We start from the raw sequence: 17,209 nt of genomic DNA, 5'->3' as shown, positions 1-17,209 counted from the left end.
GTCAAAGGATCTGCGGGAAAAGGTAATTGAACTGTATAAAACAGGAAAGGGATATAAAAAGATATCCAAGCAATTGAGAATGCCAATCAGCAGTGTTCAAACTCTAATTAAGACGTGGAAAATGAGGGATTCTGTGGAAACCAAATCACGGTCAGGTAGACCAACAAAAATTTCAGCCACAACTGCCAGGAAAATTGTTCGGGATGCAAAGAAAAATCCACAAATAACTTCAGCTGAAATACAGGACTCTCTGAAAAAAAGTGGTGTGGTTGTTTCAAGATGCACAATAAGGAGGCATTTGAAGAAAAATGGGCTGCATGGTCGAGTCGCCAGAAAAAAGCCATTAGAAATGCCACAAAGCATCCCGCTTACAATACTCCAAACAGCACAGAGACAAGCCTCAAAACACTGGAATAAAGTCATTTGGAGTGATGAGACCAAAATTTTACTTTTTGGTCACAACCATAAACGTTACATTTGGAGAGGAGTCAACAAGGCCTATGATGAAAGGTACACCATTCCTACTGTGAAACACGGAGGTGGATCGATGATGTTTTGGGGATGTGTGAGCTACAAAGGCACTGTAAACTTGGTCAAAATTGATGGCAAGATGAATGCAGCATGTTATCAGAAAATACTGGAGGAAAATTTGCACTCATCAGCCCAGAAGCTGTGCATGGGATGTACTTGGACGTTCCAACATGACAATGATCCAAAACACAATGCCAAGTCGACCTGTCATTGGCTACAGCAGAATAAAGTGAAGGTTCTGTAGTGGCCATCTCAGTCTCCTGACCTCAATATCATTGAGCCACTCTGAGGAGATCTCAAACGTGCAGTTCATGCAAGACAGCCCAAGAATTTACAGGAACTGGAGGCTTTTTGCCAAGAAGAATGGGCAGCTTTTACCAGAAAATAAAGAGCCTCATCCACAACAACCACAAAAGACTTCAAGCTGTCATTTTGTTAAAGGAGGCAATAGACGGTATTAAGAACTGGGGGGTGTAAACTTTTGACCAGGGTCATTTGGGTAGTTTCTGTTGTCATTATTATTTAAAAAGAGTAAACAGAGTTGTTTGACAATAAATGGCTTCACCCAACCACTAACCATGAGTGAAAGAAAAGTCAGTGAGTTATCATTCATATTCTCTGACAAATGGCCAGAAAATCACAAATTCTGCTAGGGTATGTAACCTTATGAACACAACAGTATCCCTCTGAGTTTTCAGTTTACTAAGATGTCCATTGGACTTTGGATCATATGCAGAGATTCTAATGGCATGTGGCACAGGTGAGACTGTGTTTACACTTTATCCCCAACAATTTTCCCTTTCAACTCAAGCGCCTGCAATTTACTGTAAGCATCTGCTTTGCTATGACGATCAATAGGTCACAGAGCAAACGCTCAGAGCTGCAGGCGTAGATCTCAGGACCAGCTGCTTCTCCCATGGGCAGCTTTATGCGGCTTGCTCACAAATCAGTAGCCCCAAGCATCTTTTTGTGTTAATCCCTGAAGGAAAAATATTGTTTACAAAGAAATTTTGTGATCAATGTGTACAATATAAAATATACACCAAAATATTAGATGGCACTACTGTATTTGTAAAATTTGTTCCGCTGAGCAATAACAGGCACAGGCAAACGCTAGTGTAACATAAACAGACCAAGTGAGTGAGCTGGTGAATTTGTCTTTATAAAACAGTAGCAAAATCTAGATCTCCGTAGTTATTTTTTTCCTACCTGCAAGCTATTAGACCACATGCAATCAGCCTGATAAATATATGACAGCCAGCCCACTATGTAAATGCCTATAGATGTCACAATTTCCTCCTGCTGTCAGAAGTAATTGTTTTCCATAGCTCTGATAGTAACAGTGGACTAATCATTGCACCTTGCAATTACTTTTGATAGTCTCAGAGGAGACTGCAGTGCTGTACCTATGAGTGTACTCCTATTGGCTACCTGTCACATTTGCTTGCAAGTTTCCAACTGATTTAATGCAAGTTTGACCTACGTTCGCCTGCAAGTGATTGAGGGTCAGCATCACCCATCTAGCCCAGTCCTTCAAGTGCTTTATGTAACATAAAAAATAAAAAAATGTGAGCACTTGGCACATTTAAATTTCATGCTTGCAAATTAACTATGGTGCTGTAAAACATGCATTTGATTAGCATACACAGGATGTGCAAGGCATGTATCATTTAAATTACAAAATCTGTACTATATATTGTACCTTATGATGACCTCAATCAAGTTAGAGGTGAGCAAACAATCATAATGTAATCAAAACAAATAGAGAAATAATAATAACATGTAAGAAGTAATTTGCACAGTGACGGACTAATCAATTTGAACAAAATTGCCATTGGAACGGGACTGGCTGTTCCCTTACACATCACTTACATAAAATATGGTATAAGCTGAGTACAAAGACAGCGAGGATGTAATCGCATTCATTTCAGGTGTTATTTCACCATTTAATAGTTAGCACCGCATGAAAGAAAGTGTCTTTGTACTTGGCAGGAGTCTCCCAAAAGAACTGTTTGCAAGTTTTGGAATGGTAAAATGCCACACATTGCTTTGTGACTCAGACTCCTTACAGATCTGCATTGTAAATGAAGGTAATACATTATTAGCAAAATTGCAATTTTATTTTATACACAATCATATGAACTTGCACAGTTTTTATAAAATGGTAACATACATAACTAGGCATCCGGGTAAACCTACGTTCATTTTTCCTGTGCAGTATGGCAAGTTTCCAATCCCTTTTTGATAGAGAAAATTCAGACTCAAATCACGCAATGCTGATGATCTTATCACATGACCACGAGTTGATCTGCAACTCAGTCATTCTGACAGGCCCACCTGTGCTAATGATGGAACAAGTGTTGCATATGTGAGGGGACACAGACAGTATGAGGGGACGGGAACAGTGGCAGAGGTTGAAACATCTGCACTATGAAATGTTTAGCCCTAGCAACCTGCTCATGTATCAATGAACCTGTTAAACATGCGTTTGTAGGTTTCAGCATTATCCTGTAGCAAATCCAGGCATGCTATAATTCAGTTAACAAGTCAATTAAATATGAGACACAAATCTATAAAGATCCAGGTCTCATTAGCTGCTTGCAAGACTAATGTTTAGAATTTACTCACCCAGAAAGCCCTCATTGTGACTGAGTGACTGGGCTCCATGGTGAAAACCACTGGTTATATATCCCGCTGCCCTCCCGCACCTGAGCTAATTTATTCTACAGCACACTGCATTTATAGACAGCCAGATTTACATATATACATTGTTCAATCCAGAAAGTTATTTTCTTTGTGGCATTGACCTTGGTTTTGTTTAACATTACATTGTTCATTTATTGGTGTGAGATTAAAAATCTCATTGTGAAATCCACATTCATAATACTATTCAGTCATTGGGATTAGATATATGCTGTTTATTACTCCTTGTTATGTATAAATATTTATTGATAGTAATCACAGTATTGTGGACCTTAACAGTCCTAAGAAAAAATAGGGAGTTTACATTAAAGTTAAAGATTATCTACACTATAAAGTCTTGGAACTAAGGGGGTAATTCAGATCTGATCGCAGCAGCAAATTTGTTAGCTAATGGTCAAAACTATGTGCACTGCAGAGGGGCAGATGTAACATGTGCAGAGAGAGTTAGATTTGGGTGGGCTATTTTGTTTCTGTGCAGGGTAAATACTGGCTGCTTTATTTTACACTGCAATCTAGATTTCAGATTGCACACACCCCATCCAAATCTAAAGGGCCCTACACATTGATCGATCCCCTGCCAAGCTGCCCGACGGCGGATTCGGCCAACGGGCGACCCGGCGGTGTGGGGGCAGTGACGGGGGGGAGTGAAGTTTCTTCACTCCCCCCGTCACCTGGCACTATAGAAGTGCTGGCAAATATGGCCGAGATCATCCATTTTGGCCTACATGCACAGCCGACGGGGCACCAGCGATGAACGAGCGTGGGGCCGCGCATCGTACATCGCTGGTGACTCCACACTCAAAGATATGAACGTTATCTCATTCAATAATGAACGAGATCGTTCATATCTTTGAGGGTTGTTGGCCAGTGTGTAGGGCCTATTACTCTCTCTGCACATGTTATATCTGCCCCACATGCAGTGCACATGGTTTTGCACAATTGCTAACAAATTTGCTGCTGTGATCAGATCTGAATTAGGCCCCAAGGGCCTTATTAAGACCTGATCACTGTTGTGCGTAATCGCACAGCGACCAATGATCGAATGACTGCGCATGCGTATGCACCACAATGCACAGACGCTAGCCCAAACAGCGACAGAATGGTGTGAAAATTTTGATCGCTAGATGTACACAAGGTGATTGACAGGAAGAGGACGTTTTTGGGTGGTAACTGGCTGTCTTCTGGTAGTGTCAGGAAAACAGGGGTGTGGCCAAGCATTTTCTGGGAGGGTATGTGACGTCAGCTCCAGCCTCGATCAGTCTGATTCTATCGCACTGTAGGGGTAAGTCCTGGGCTACACACAGGGCCGGTTTTAGATCTTGTGGCGCCCAGGGCAAAAGTTTCCTGTGGCACCCCCCCCCCTCCCTCCAGACACACACACACACAGTAAAATAGAGTTGGTGCATGCGGAAGGCGCATGGTCAAAAATAGGGGCGTGGCTTCCTCATAGGGAAGGGGCATGGCCACAATTATTCCCCTGTACTTGTGCCCCCCATGTAACTGTGCCCCCTGTAATTGTGCCCCCAGTAGCTGTCCCCACAGCAGCTGTGCCCCCAGCAGATTTGCCCCAGTAGCTGTGCCCCCAGCAGATGTGCCCCCAGTAGATTTGCTCCCAGTAGATTTACAGCCAGTAGCTGTGCCCTCAGTTTACTTGCCCCAGTAGCTGTTCCCCCTGTAGCAATGCCCCCAGTATGAGCCAGTATGTGCCCCCTGTAGTTATGCCCCTAGTAGTTGTGCCCCCTTTAGATTTGCCCCCAGTAGCTGTTCCCCAGTAGCAGTGCCCCCTGTAGCAGTGTCCCCTGTAGTAGTGCCCCCAGTAGCTGTGCCCCCAGTTGATTTGCCCCCAGTAGCTGTTCCCCCGTAGCAGTGCCCTCTGTAGTAGTGCCCCCAGTATGTGCCCCCTGTAGTTGTGCCCCCTGTAATAGCACCACTTGCAAACATGAAAAATAAACAAAAAAACAATACTTACCAGCCCCGTTCCTGCTTCAGGACGGCTGCCGCTGCTGCTGCTGTCTCTGTGGGAGAGATTTCATGACGTCTCTCCCATGGCAGCGCCGCACTGACACTAGGGGTCAATTATGACCTCTGGCGTCAGTCAGCGATGCCGGCTGCAGCGGGCGCCCACACAGCCCATGGCGCCTGCTTCAGCCGTTGAGAGGGGGTTAGGAGTAGCAGCTCTTGCCACGGCGGCCGCGCCCTCGGGGTAGCGGCGTCCCGGGCAAAAAGCCTGCTTTCCCATGGCAAGAGCCGCTACTGGCTACACACAGACTGCACAGACTGGAAAAATTATTCGTTGGTGAGTTGTGAACGGATTTGCAGATGTCCGCTGTCTGGTGAAGTTTTCGCACAGCGTATGAATGCATTTGCACACTTGCATGGGGTGGGTTTTCATTCTCTATGGGTGGCGACTATCTGATCACAGACCTCTGCAAATTTGCAGCACATCAATTAGGTCTGAATTAGGCCCCATTAGTGATGTTTGTAAGGTATATTGGGGGTCATTCCGAGTTGTCGGCTCGTTGCCGATTTTCGCTATACTGCGATTAGTCGCTTACTGCGCATGCGCAAGGTTCGCAGAGCACATGCACTTAGTTATTTTACACAAAAGTTAGGTATTTTACTCACGGCATAACAAAGCTTTTTCATCGCTGTGCTGATTGTAGTGTGATTGACAGGAAGTGGGTGTTTCTGGGCGGAAACTGGCCGTTTTCTGGGAGTGTGCGGAAAAACGCAGGCGTTTGAGTTGCAAAACGCAGGAATGGCTGGAGAAACGGGGGAGTGGTTGGGCAAACACTGGGTGTGTTTGTGACGTCAAACCAGGAACGAAAAGGACTGAGCTAGTCGCAATGGCTGAGTAAGTCTGGAGCTACTCAGAAACTGCAAAGAAATTTCTATTCGCAATTCTGCTAATCTATCGTTCGCAATTCTGCTAAGCTAAGATACACTCCCAGAGGGCGGCGGCTTAGCGTTTGCAATGTTGCTAAAAGCAGCTAGCGAGCGAACAACTCAGAATCACCCGCACTGTATGCTCCAACTATTGACACTGGACATGACCTTTATGTACTAATTAAAAGTCCAAATGTGTCTAGAATGAAATAAATTATCATGCAGTAACATTTAAATGATGGGTCCCATGTACTGGAACTGTTGTGTAATTAGCTTTCTAAGCAGTACTATGTTTTACTTAATTATGGGAGTCATTCCGAGTTGTTCGCTCGCTAGCTGCTTTTAGCAGCATTGCACACGCTAGGCCGTTGCCCTCTGGGAGTGTATCTTAGCTTAGCAGAATAGCGAACGAAAGATTAGCAGAACTGCTATTAAATAATTCTTTGCAGTTTCTGAGTAGCTCCAGACCTACTCACAGATTGCGATCAGCTCAGTCCGTTTAGTTCCTGGTTTGATTGTCACAAACACGCCCTGCGTTCGGCAAGCCACTCCCCCGTTTCTCCAGACACTCACGCGTTTTCCCTGACACGCCTGAGTTTTTTTAGCACACTCCCGGAAAACGCTCAGTTACCACCCAGAAACGCCCCTTTCCTGTCAATCATTCACCGATCAGCAGTGCGACTGAAAAGCGCCGCAGAATCCACAGCAAATCTACTAAGTTTTTAGTTAAATAACTAAGCACATGCGCCCTGCGTGCCTTGCGCATGCGCATTTTGCAACAAATCGCAGCATAGCGAAAATCGGCAACGAGCGAACAACTCGGAATGACCCACTATAATCCTTAATTTACAAACCTCCAAGTGAATATATATAAAACAAATGCTGATGGATATTAAAATAACGCAATACTATGGTCATTTACTATATTATATGTTATTATGTATATACATCTTTGGCCACACACCTATACTGTACTCTGTTAATATCATTCAGTTTGATGGATGAGACAGTTTGATGGATGTGCCTGCAGAATGGTCGGGTGAAGGAGGGAAATTTAGCAAAGATTATGTACCTTAATAGGCAGTAAATGTGTGCAGCTGGGGACCGCAGTAATGTCTGGTGGTACATTGCACTGAATAGAACTCCCCCTGAAGATGTATCTTTTGCTGCAGCAACATTTGCTAATGCCGCAGACAATTTCTTCTAAACTGAGACACGCACTGCAGCGCCTTGCACCGGTGTAAATCCATCTCTCTGCATCTTTAGAAGCACCATTAGATACACCCTCGAAACTTGCACGAGCCACCAGGCAGATGCAGTTTCTCTGTCTGCATATATCTTACTGTTCGAGTGGTTGTGCATCTTTAGACACAGCATCTGCCAGCCACTCTGTCTGGCTAGTCACCCCCCTGTCTGGCTAGCCACCCCCCTATAACCTCCCAGGAACACCCACCAAAATCCACACTCCCTGCTTCCAAATTCATTCTGCGTGCCTGTGCAGTAACAAATGGGATGCATGCGCTGTACTTACTACATCGGCCAACTACATACATATCAGTTTAGCATGCACTCAGAATCAAGCCCTTAGTTGCTATGATTGGCTTAATATTGGCATGTAAAACCATGAACTTGCGAAACGATAACCATGCAGGAGTTGACTGAGCTGAAATACTATGTACTGATATACAGACCCCTAGCACCAGTGCTGCAAGTATGGCGGTAAGGCGTACCGGTAAGAAATTCCCAGCCAGTACGCCGTACCGCCGGGGCCTCCACCTTGCAGACACTGTGGAGAGAGGAGAGTGCAGCAGGCACCCCTCCTCTCCTGCTCACTTCAGTCCGTTTCATCTCCTGTGAGTCCGGCGACTGCGGCAGCGGCGGCGTGTACTCAAATGCCGGTTCGTGAGCCAATCAGAGCTCTCGGACCAGCAGCCAATCAGGGTCCGCTGCTGCCGGTTCGCGAGCTCTGATTGGCTCACGGACCAGCGCCAGAATCTAATCTACGGGATCCCGCCACTGCCGCAGGAGGAGACCTGACTGAGGGCAGGAAAGGCGCGTGCTGCGCTCTCCTCTCCCTTCCCCGACAGCAGCAGCGGACAGTGCCGGCCCCAGGCAGCAGCAACAGTAAGTTGCGCTGCTGGGGGCATAGCTGGCACTGTGGGGCATATCTGGCACTATGAGGGCATAGCTGGCACCGTGTGGGCATGTATATCTGGCAATGTAGGGTGGATATCTTGCAACGTGGGGGCATATTTGGCAATGTAGGGGAATATGTGTATCTAGCACTGTGGGGGCATGTGTATCTGGCAACGTGTGGGCATATCTGACAATGTGGGGGAATATGTGTATCTAGCACTATGAGGGCATATTTGGCACTGTGGGGGCATATCTGGCACTGTGGGGATATATCTGGCACCGTGGGGGCATGTGTATCTGTCAATGTGGGTGCATATCTGGCAACGTGGGGGCATATCTGGCAACGTGGGCGAATATGTTTATCTGGCACTGTGGGGGCATATCTGGCAGTATGAGGGCATATCTAGCATTGTGGGGGCATGTGTATCTGGCAAAATGCGGGCATATTTGGCACTGTGGGGACATATCTAGCACTGTGTGGGCATATCTGGCATTGTGGGGGCATATCTGGCACTATGAGGGCATATTTGGCACCGTAGGGCCATGTGTATCTGGCAATGTGGGGGCATATCTGGCAACTTGGGGGCATATCTGCCAACAAGGGGGAATATGTGTTTCTGGCAATGTGGGGGCATGTGTATCTGGCAATGTGGGGGCATATCTGACACTGTGGGGCATATGTGTTTTTGTCACTGTGGGGGCATATCTAGCACTGTGGGGGCATATGTGTATCAGGCACTATGGGGGCATGTGTGTATCTGGCTTTGTGGGGGCATATGTGTATCACGCCCCCATTTTCATTGGCCATGCCCCATGTGGCATGTGGCTACACCCATTTTTTGCCTTTGGCGCGCACACACAGTACCCATCAGAATTTTTTTCTACTTGCACCACTGCCTAGCACCCTAGTCGCAGCAAAAGTGTATTGTAACCAATTTTTAAGGATGATTACTATAGGTACACTGATCCTAGGTAAATGGGTTTCTGGATGATAGAGCTACACTGTCTAGTAAGATAGTCAATAGGTCAACACCATGTGGTCGACATACATTAGGCCAACAGGTACAAAAGGTCGACAGACGAAAGGCCAATAGTGCTTAAGGTTGACAAGCACAAAAGGTCGACAGGTTTATATGGTCGACACATGTTTTGAGGGTTTTCCACATGTCTTCCCAACATTTTCTTGATGTACTTTTCACGTGGACTACTGTTGGGAATAGTAGCCTATGGCAAGCACAGTGGTACAGTGTATCTATCTATGCTGTGCATAACTTGACATAGGGCCTGATTCAGCTTCAATTGCAGTTTTGCTTAAATAGCAAAACTGCAACTGCTTGCTATCGCATGTTGGGGGCTGCCCAGCACAGGACAAGGCCGCCCAGCATGCAAATGCCTGCCAGCAATGCGATCGCAATTCAATTGTGAATACATCACTGAACTAGGGATACCCCCTGGCTGCATAGCCGCACAGGGCGGCCGTGTTATCAGAAAACGGCCCAGACCCACCCCAGTTTTCACTGCACCACCCCCGCAACACTGTGTCGCTGCTGCTGACTGCCCCACAAACACTTTTGCCTGTCAATCAGGAAGAGTTGCTTGCATTAGTCCACATCTCACTGCATGTGCATGCGCAGTATGGCTCCAGCGCGTGCGCACTGGGCATAAAATCGCCAGTATGCTATCACATCGCTGATGTGATCCACACGGAATAAGGCCCGTAATGTAGTGCTACAGCTTTCCTTACTGCAACCTCCAGACTAATAACAAAAGTAAAAGTAAAATTGGTGACATTTGTTCGGTACAGTACTATATGTGAGTTTTGGAGTCGTGAGCCCAGTTGGAGAATAACACAATTGTGCTCTTTCACGTTCCCTTTCAGTATAGACGACTATAATACCTGATTTTCACACCACTCTCTCTATAATTGTTGCAATTAGTGAATTGGCTTTATCCCATTTATGTGTGTAACCTCAATAATCTAGATGGCGATAGGCACAAAGCAACAAAACACATAAATCCTCTATAGCGGTGCGATGATAAGCTTGTGATGTTATTAGCTACCGATTCAACGCAAGCAATAATTAATGTACAGTATACCTATGACTGTTCTGCGGAAGGTATGGTTGATGCTTTCAAATATTAATGCGGCGTCCCTCCAAGTGGGTTAATATAACATGGCAATTAAATGATACAGCTGCATTGTTGGTCTGTACTTATGGAAGTTAATGTTGTAATGAAAAAAAAAATAACATGGAACCTTCACTTGCTATGGAAGGAGGAACTAGTACACCTTAGCTCCTGGGCTGTACATTCATCACAGTGAAGGAAGAAACCTGCAACCATAGCTCCATACAATGAATAAGTCCTAAAGAAGTAGGTTACTATGGCTCTATGGGGACCCCAGGAGCTCTGAGAGTGTTGGAGAGAAATGGGACTGACCTTAGAGATGATCTAGCAAAGGTGGAATAGGACATTGCACACTAGCATAAGCATCTAAATAAATGGCTAACACAAACATGGATTTAGCAGGGGAAAAAATGTCATTCTTAGAGATGAGGCATGCTTCTCTGTAGTATTACACGCCGATACACTCTTTCATCATCGGGTTTATCACACATGAATTATTTATACAGATTTTAACAAGATAAACCATGTCTGCAGCACATTCATACCAACAAGGCCATGTTTGAAATCCGTCAGAGATCCTAGAACCTCTGACATATAATCCATTCATCAAATGCACAAATGGCTATTAGAGACGAGGGAGTTAATTGTATTTTGTGAAGGAGTGAAAGAGCCTGCATTGCATTGCAATGACAGCCTGGCTTGTATGTGGTTTTTCTCTGTCTCTACTACTTCTTCCAGCAGGGGTCGCTCTATAGCTGAAACTCAGAGGCAAGCTCCTGAGCATCAGCAGTCTCTGGGAAAAAAATATTCTTCTGAATCCCAGCTGCTTTCCAACACAGCTACATAGCAGTGTAAACCTTCACAGCTATATTGAAAAAGCAGGACGGCACTTCTAAACTTGGGGTTACAGACATTCCCCATTTGGTTTTGCGGCATTTCACGGCACCAAGTAGGAGTAGGGACTGAGAATGGATCTGTAAGGATGGCAGTCGTTGGTGGGCACGTCATGTTAGGTATTGCGAAGATTTTGCACAGAAGTTGTATACCTTTCCCTGCATCCTGTATCATTCACTTCCAATTGCATTCAAATACCAGGAATTCCTTTCTCATCTAAATAGCCTTTCCAAGCTACGGGAGACTTTTCCACTGATTCATCTCTGCATTAGAGGCCGATGAAGAAAATAAGGAGATAAACTTTGCAATAAAAAAAAATCTCCTATATACATATACTGAAGGGAGGGTGGCTGAGTCTGGTAAGAGGATGGTTTGACACAGAGACCTGTATGGACCATGAAGGAACTGCTGCTTCGTAATTAACAGGCTGAAGAGGAAACATTTCCAGAAACGATCCCTGAGAAAAGGACGAGGGAATCGCAGGGAGATAGAGGATGGGTAAGTGAAGTTTCTGGCATGCTGCTTACAAAGACCATTCATGTAGATGTCTGCGTAAAGCCTGCAAGCTTCATTTCACTTGCTCTATTCAGCAGTACCGTGTCAGATAGAATACACAAGGTGATGCCATTCTGTGTGCATTGAATGCAACATGCAATATAGAAATATGCATATATGTAGGTATACATCTATAATCTATTTACAGTAGATGATAATCTGGCTCTAGTCTGTAATTACTGTCTCTCTCTGTAGATCTGTCCTATTTTATATTTAGGCATACAAATCTATGCTACGTAGAGGTAAAGAACCACGTAAGCACACACTTTGTTGGGCTTTACACCTGTAGGTAGCAGCAGATAGACAAATCCTTAGCTCACAGTAAACTATAATATTTGGATATCTACTGGCTTTGATAATGCAACCCCTATTATTTGCACTGTTCTACTGCATCATCACCCAATATGTTAATCCCATCCTATTATCTATTGTTTAAACTTGATCCCCTGTCCACAGGCTAGGGGCGGAAGTTGTACAATGTACTGTGTGTTGCATAGCTCCCGTTCATGCACAGGATTAGAGCCAGACTCGGTGCATTGCCCATAATGTAGGAGAACCGGAGAGGGGAGGCATTTTTCAGGCTTTCTACACAGTGCAAAAGGAGTAAGCCCCAGCTCTTGAATCTGATACATTCATTTCACAGTCATAGAGAAGCCTCTTTAGTAGCAGTCAACAAGGAAATGCCAGCTGGGTTTTTACCATTGTAACCCTTTCCCTTACCACATTCGTCTCTCTAGGTTTTAGGAATGACTGCTACTAGGGTTAAAGCAGGGGCTGGAGAAAGTAGAGTTAAAATAACCCGGACTGCATGCTCAAAAAAAAAATGTCACCACATGTCTAATCTCTCTCAGTCTGCAACACTGCTAATATTTAACCTCTCCTCTGCAATCCTTTTACTGATCCTCTCCGCAAGCAAAAATTAAATTTGTCTTTCCAAATTTCTGGTCCTTTTCCAGATATCACCAGCACAATTAGCAAGGTCAGATACACTCCTTACTCTTCATCTAAAACATAGCTGACAAAACAAAAATAAAATCATGCAACAGCATCAACAGAAAATGTACTTTCACAAAGCAGAAAGGGTTAATAAATCTATCTGGCTGTTTTTCTACCCATATAGATTGTTCATTAGAGGCAACAATATGCAAACACTGCATCACTTTAATTAAATTCCGGCCACTAGGAGTTGCATTCAGGGAAAAAAAGGACAATTCATTCAGCCTTAACCCTATCCCCTCATTCCTGATTGTCCATCTTCCTGTTACAGTCCGAACCAAGTAGCTCATTCCAAATCCATCTAATATGGTTTTGTATTCAGTATAACATCATAGCAATAACTGCTAACAGTCCAGGCAAATATTACATGCACATACGTGCAGCTTCATCAGAACTGCCAGGCATGTGTATTGATTAAATAGCTTGAAAAGTTCCAAGACTGATGGCCACCATACTGTATGTACCATTGAGATAAACTAGCGGCACATATTTAAAATATGTATGTATGTATATATATATATATATATATATATATATATACACAGTATCAACTGATTCTGATGTGGGTTAAAGAAAAATGTTGTGCTATGTGTTCTGAAGCCCTATTTCAGGGGTGTGGCAAACTAGTTAGGAATGAGGTTGGTGCAGTCTGGAATTAAGACTGAAGACCCCATTTTAATGGAACTGCCTCATATCAAATCATGAACTGGTCTCCAATTTTCTCCTTTAAGGAAGACCATATTACCAACATAATGTAAAAGATGCTTAGGGGGACTTGTATTTTTGTTTATTTGATTAGGTTTAATTAAAACTATTAATCTCAGCACTGCTAAAGGGGCTTTTGCTGGGGGAGGAGGTTAAGAGAACTCATTCAGTCAATGCTTCTCTGATGGTTCACAGATTTCAATGCACTGTGTCTTTGCAATATTGCAGGGTTCCAACTGATGAAACAGCTGAAAGGCATGAGTTTAACGCTGCTCCTGCTGCCTGCTCTCGTGGTGGTGATTGTTGTGGGGGCACAGAAAGCTTGTCCAAAGAACTGCCGATGTGATGGGAAAATTGTGTACTGTGAGTCCCATGCTTTCAGAGACATACCCCAGAATATTTCAGGTGGCTCCCAGGGATTGTCTCTGCGTTACAACAGTATCCAAAAGTTGAAATCAAACCAATTCTCTGGCCTTAACCAGTTGCTCTGGCTTTACCTTGACCATAACTACATTAGCTTGGTGGATGAGGATGCTTTCCAGGGCATCAGACGGCTAAAGGAACTCATTCTCAGCTCTAACAAAATCACCAACCTGGCCAATGCCACTTTCCACCCAGTCCCAAATCTGCGAAATTTGGACCTTTCATATAACAAGCTGCAAACGCTCCAATCTGAGCAGTTCAAGGGTCTTCGTAAGCTTATAAGTTTACATCTACGTTCCAACTCATTGAAAACAGTGCCAGTTCGGGTTTTTCAGGACTGTCGAAACATGGAATTTTTAGATGTTGGATACAACCGGCTCAGGAGTTTGTCTCGCAATGCCTTTGCTGGCCTCCTGAAGCTGAAGGAGCTCCATCTGGAACACAATCAGTTCTCAAAAGTGAACTTTGCTCACTTCCCACGTCTGTTCAATCTGCATTCTCTTTATTTACAGTGGAATAGGATCAGGTCCATCAGCCAAGGATTAACTTGGACTTGGAGTGCTCTGCACAACCTTGATTTGTCAGGAAATGACATACAGAACATTGAGCCTGGGACATTCCAATGTCTCCCCAATCTGCAGAAGCTCAACCTGGATTCAAATAAACTCACCAATGTCACCCAGGAGACCATAAATGCTTGGATATCTCTGAGCTCTATAACACTCTCTGGAAACATGTGGGAATGCAGCAAAACAATATGTCCTCTTGTCTTCTGGCTTAAGAACTTTAAGGGAAACAAGGAGAGCACCATGATCTGTGCTGGACCCAAGCACATCCAAGGCGAGAAGGTCATTGATGCAGTGGAAACCTACAATATCTGCAATGAAACCCCTGTGTTGGTGACTGAAAGAGCTTATCAGACAACCAAAGCACCCCCAAAACCACAATTTATACCTAAACCAACAGTGTACAAGTTGGAGAGCGTTCCTCCAACTTCATACAGTCCAAGCCCTTCTCCGGGTCTGCAAACTCCTATGGCTGAGCAAGAATATGAGCATGTTTCTTTCCATAAAATCATAGCTGGGAGTGTGGCCCTCTTCCTGTCTGTGGCCATGATCCTATTAGTCATCTATGTATCGTGGAAACGTTATCCAGCCAGCATGAAGCAGCTGCAGCAAAACTCCATGATGAAGAGGAGGCGGAAAAAGGCCAGAGAGTCAGAAAGACAAATAAACTCCCCGTTACAGGAGTATTATGTGGACTACAAACCTTCTAACACGGAACCCATGGATGTATTGGTTAATGGATCAGGACCCTGTACATATACAATCTCTGGCTCCCGGGAATGTGAGGTATGAAAACACGAAAAAGCTAAAAATGATAAACATTTTGCTGCTGTTTAAAGTCGAGGTAAAAATCTGTGACATCTCAGTTTTTCCCAATCTCTATGATGAGTTATCAGGCTTGATAGATACAAAACTTTTGAGTATTTTTTTACGTTTCATTGTTTTCACTGTTGTTTTTTTTAATCGACGTTGGTATAAGATTGGTTTAAGTGAATTCAGCAGGAAAAAGAGGGTTGTTTTTAATTTTTTTATGTATTTCTTCTTTTCCTGGGAGCTGGGACATGAAGGAAGTTCGTTGAAGGATGAGATTTGCATAAGCCTTTTTTCCAATGGCAGGAGAGTGCTTGCCAAGTGGGGCAGATAGGGATAAAACCCTAGAGATCCCTTAATGAAAAGGGCATTCTGTGCCTGTTGTGTGATTTGTTTGCCATTATCGCACAGTTTTTATGGACTAATGAAAGGATTTGTCACATTATAAAAAACAGGAAAACAAAAAAAGCAAAGAAAAAAAAACAGCAACACAAAATAAAAACATACATTTTTTTTTATTGTTTTGGTCTGGAAATCAAGAGGAGCTAAGCCAAAGATAACAACTTATGTTTTTTGTTTCCTTGTTCCATGGACAAAATAAAGAGATCATGGTTACTTTTACTAACATTTTGATACATTAAATATTATTTGCCTTATGGAAAGATAAGACTGCCTTACAGTACTTCCGAATGATTGACAGTCATCAGTTCACTTTGTAACTGTTTATATTGCGCACCAATAACACTAAACTATATATTGAACTGAAACAAATGAAAACGGTTTGGCTGCCGCTTAGCAGAATTAAAAAATATATACATTTTACTTTCGGTGCAGAGACAAATAAATCCATGGATATTCATCTGGCAGCAGAGGTTACACAAAATCCTTTCAGTATTCCACGCCTGATTGCTCAGGGATGCTGAGCTGTTTTAACCCATTCTCTGCTGAAGGGGTTAATTGCAGCTTAGCAAAACGCTGTCTTTTTTTGTTTTGTTATTTTAACGCTGGTAATTTTGAGGTTACTTGGATCTACAAATGAATATTTACTTTGTAATATGTATTTTAATAATGAGAATAATAACAAAGAAGCAATTACATTTATTGTATGTTTAAAGCTGAAATGAGATGATTAGGTAGAATCTTTGTTGAATCTGTACAGAAAGGGTGAAAGACAGGATAATGCTGGACACTATGTTGTCACTCTGTAGATACTGTAGTCTGAGCCCCCAATGACTTGCTATGAAGGAGTTCACTGAACGCCCCCTATTGGTGAAGGACAGCTGGGAAGCTGGAATCCCACACTCTGCCAACTGATCAACCTGAATATGTTGCCCGTCCACTGCGTTATTTGCTTGGCTGCTGTTCCAAAGTTGGCAGTGCTGAATAAATCTGTCTGATGTATAATATGTCAAATTATACACGCTGAACTTATCTTGTGTGATAGGAGTCATCTCTTTCTTGTTTACAGAAAAGATAACGTGATCAAACATTTCCGTGTTTTGTTTTCCTTTGAATGCAAGTGTTCAGGCTATAGTATTGGACATGGATACAATAATGGGATATGGAACACAGCCTGAGGCATACAATATTAGTCTATGCTGACATAACAAAGGTTCAATAGTAAACTGATACCACGTCAATTATGCATAGAAATGGATTCATATGTTGACATGTTCAGTTTATTAAAATCCCTTAAATCCAAGATACGCGCACATGTATGTGTGTGCGTGTGTGTGCGTGTGTGTGCGTGTGTGTATATATACAGCCTGTATACTACAGGCACATCCTTTAACAGCACCCTGTTCATGTTGAGCATATATATATATATATATATATATATACTTTACTAATGATGAACAACTGGTATTTACAGTAAT

The 17,209-nt window shown here is 43.5% G+C and overlaps 1 protein-coding gene across 2 annotated transcripts in view; it reads left to right on the top strand.

Moving 5' to 3' along the window:
• Positions 1–11,169: 11,169 nt before the first annotated feature.
• LRRTM4 (leucine rich repeat transmembrane neuronal 4) overlaps positions 11,170–17,209 on the top strand; it is an 871,250-nt gene continuing 865,210 nt past the window's right edge. For both annotated transcript variants that reach the window (XM_063932048.1, XM_063932049.1), the window contains exons 1-2: positions 11,170–11,775; positions 13,762–15,308. In XM_063932048.1, the coding sequence (XP_063788118.1) occupies positions 11,772–11,775; positions 13,762–15,308 (1,551 nt within the window). In that variant the 5' untranslated portion in view covers positions 11,170–11,771. The remainder of the gene's footprint in view (positions 11,776–13,761; positions 15,309–17,209) is intronic.

The sequence above is a fragment of the Pseudophryne corroboree genome, chromosome 6 (genome assembly GCF_028390025.1).
Source record: "Pseudophryne corroboree isolate aPseCor3 chromosome 6, aPseCor3.hap2, whole genome shotgun sequence".
Taxonomy (NCBI): domain Eukaryota; kingdom Metazoa; phylum Chordata; class Amphibia; order Anura; family Myobatrachidae; genus Pseudophryne; species Pseudophryne corroboree.
This window is presented reverse-complemented; position numbering and strand designations above follow the sequence as displayed.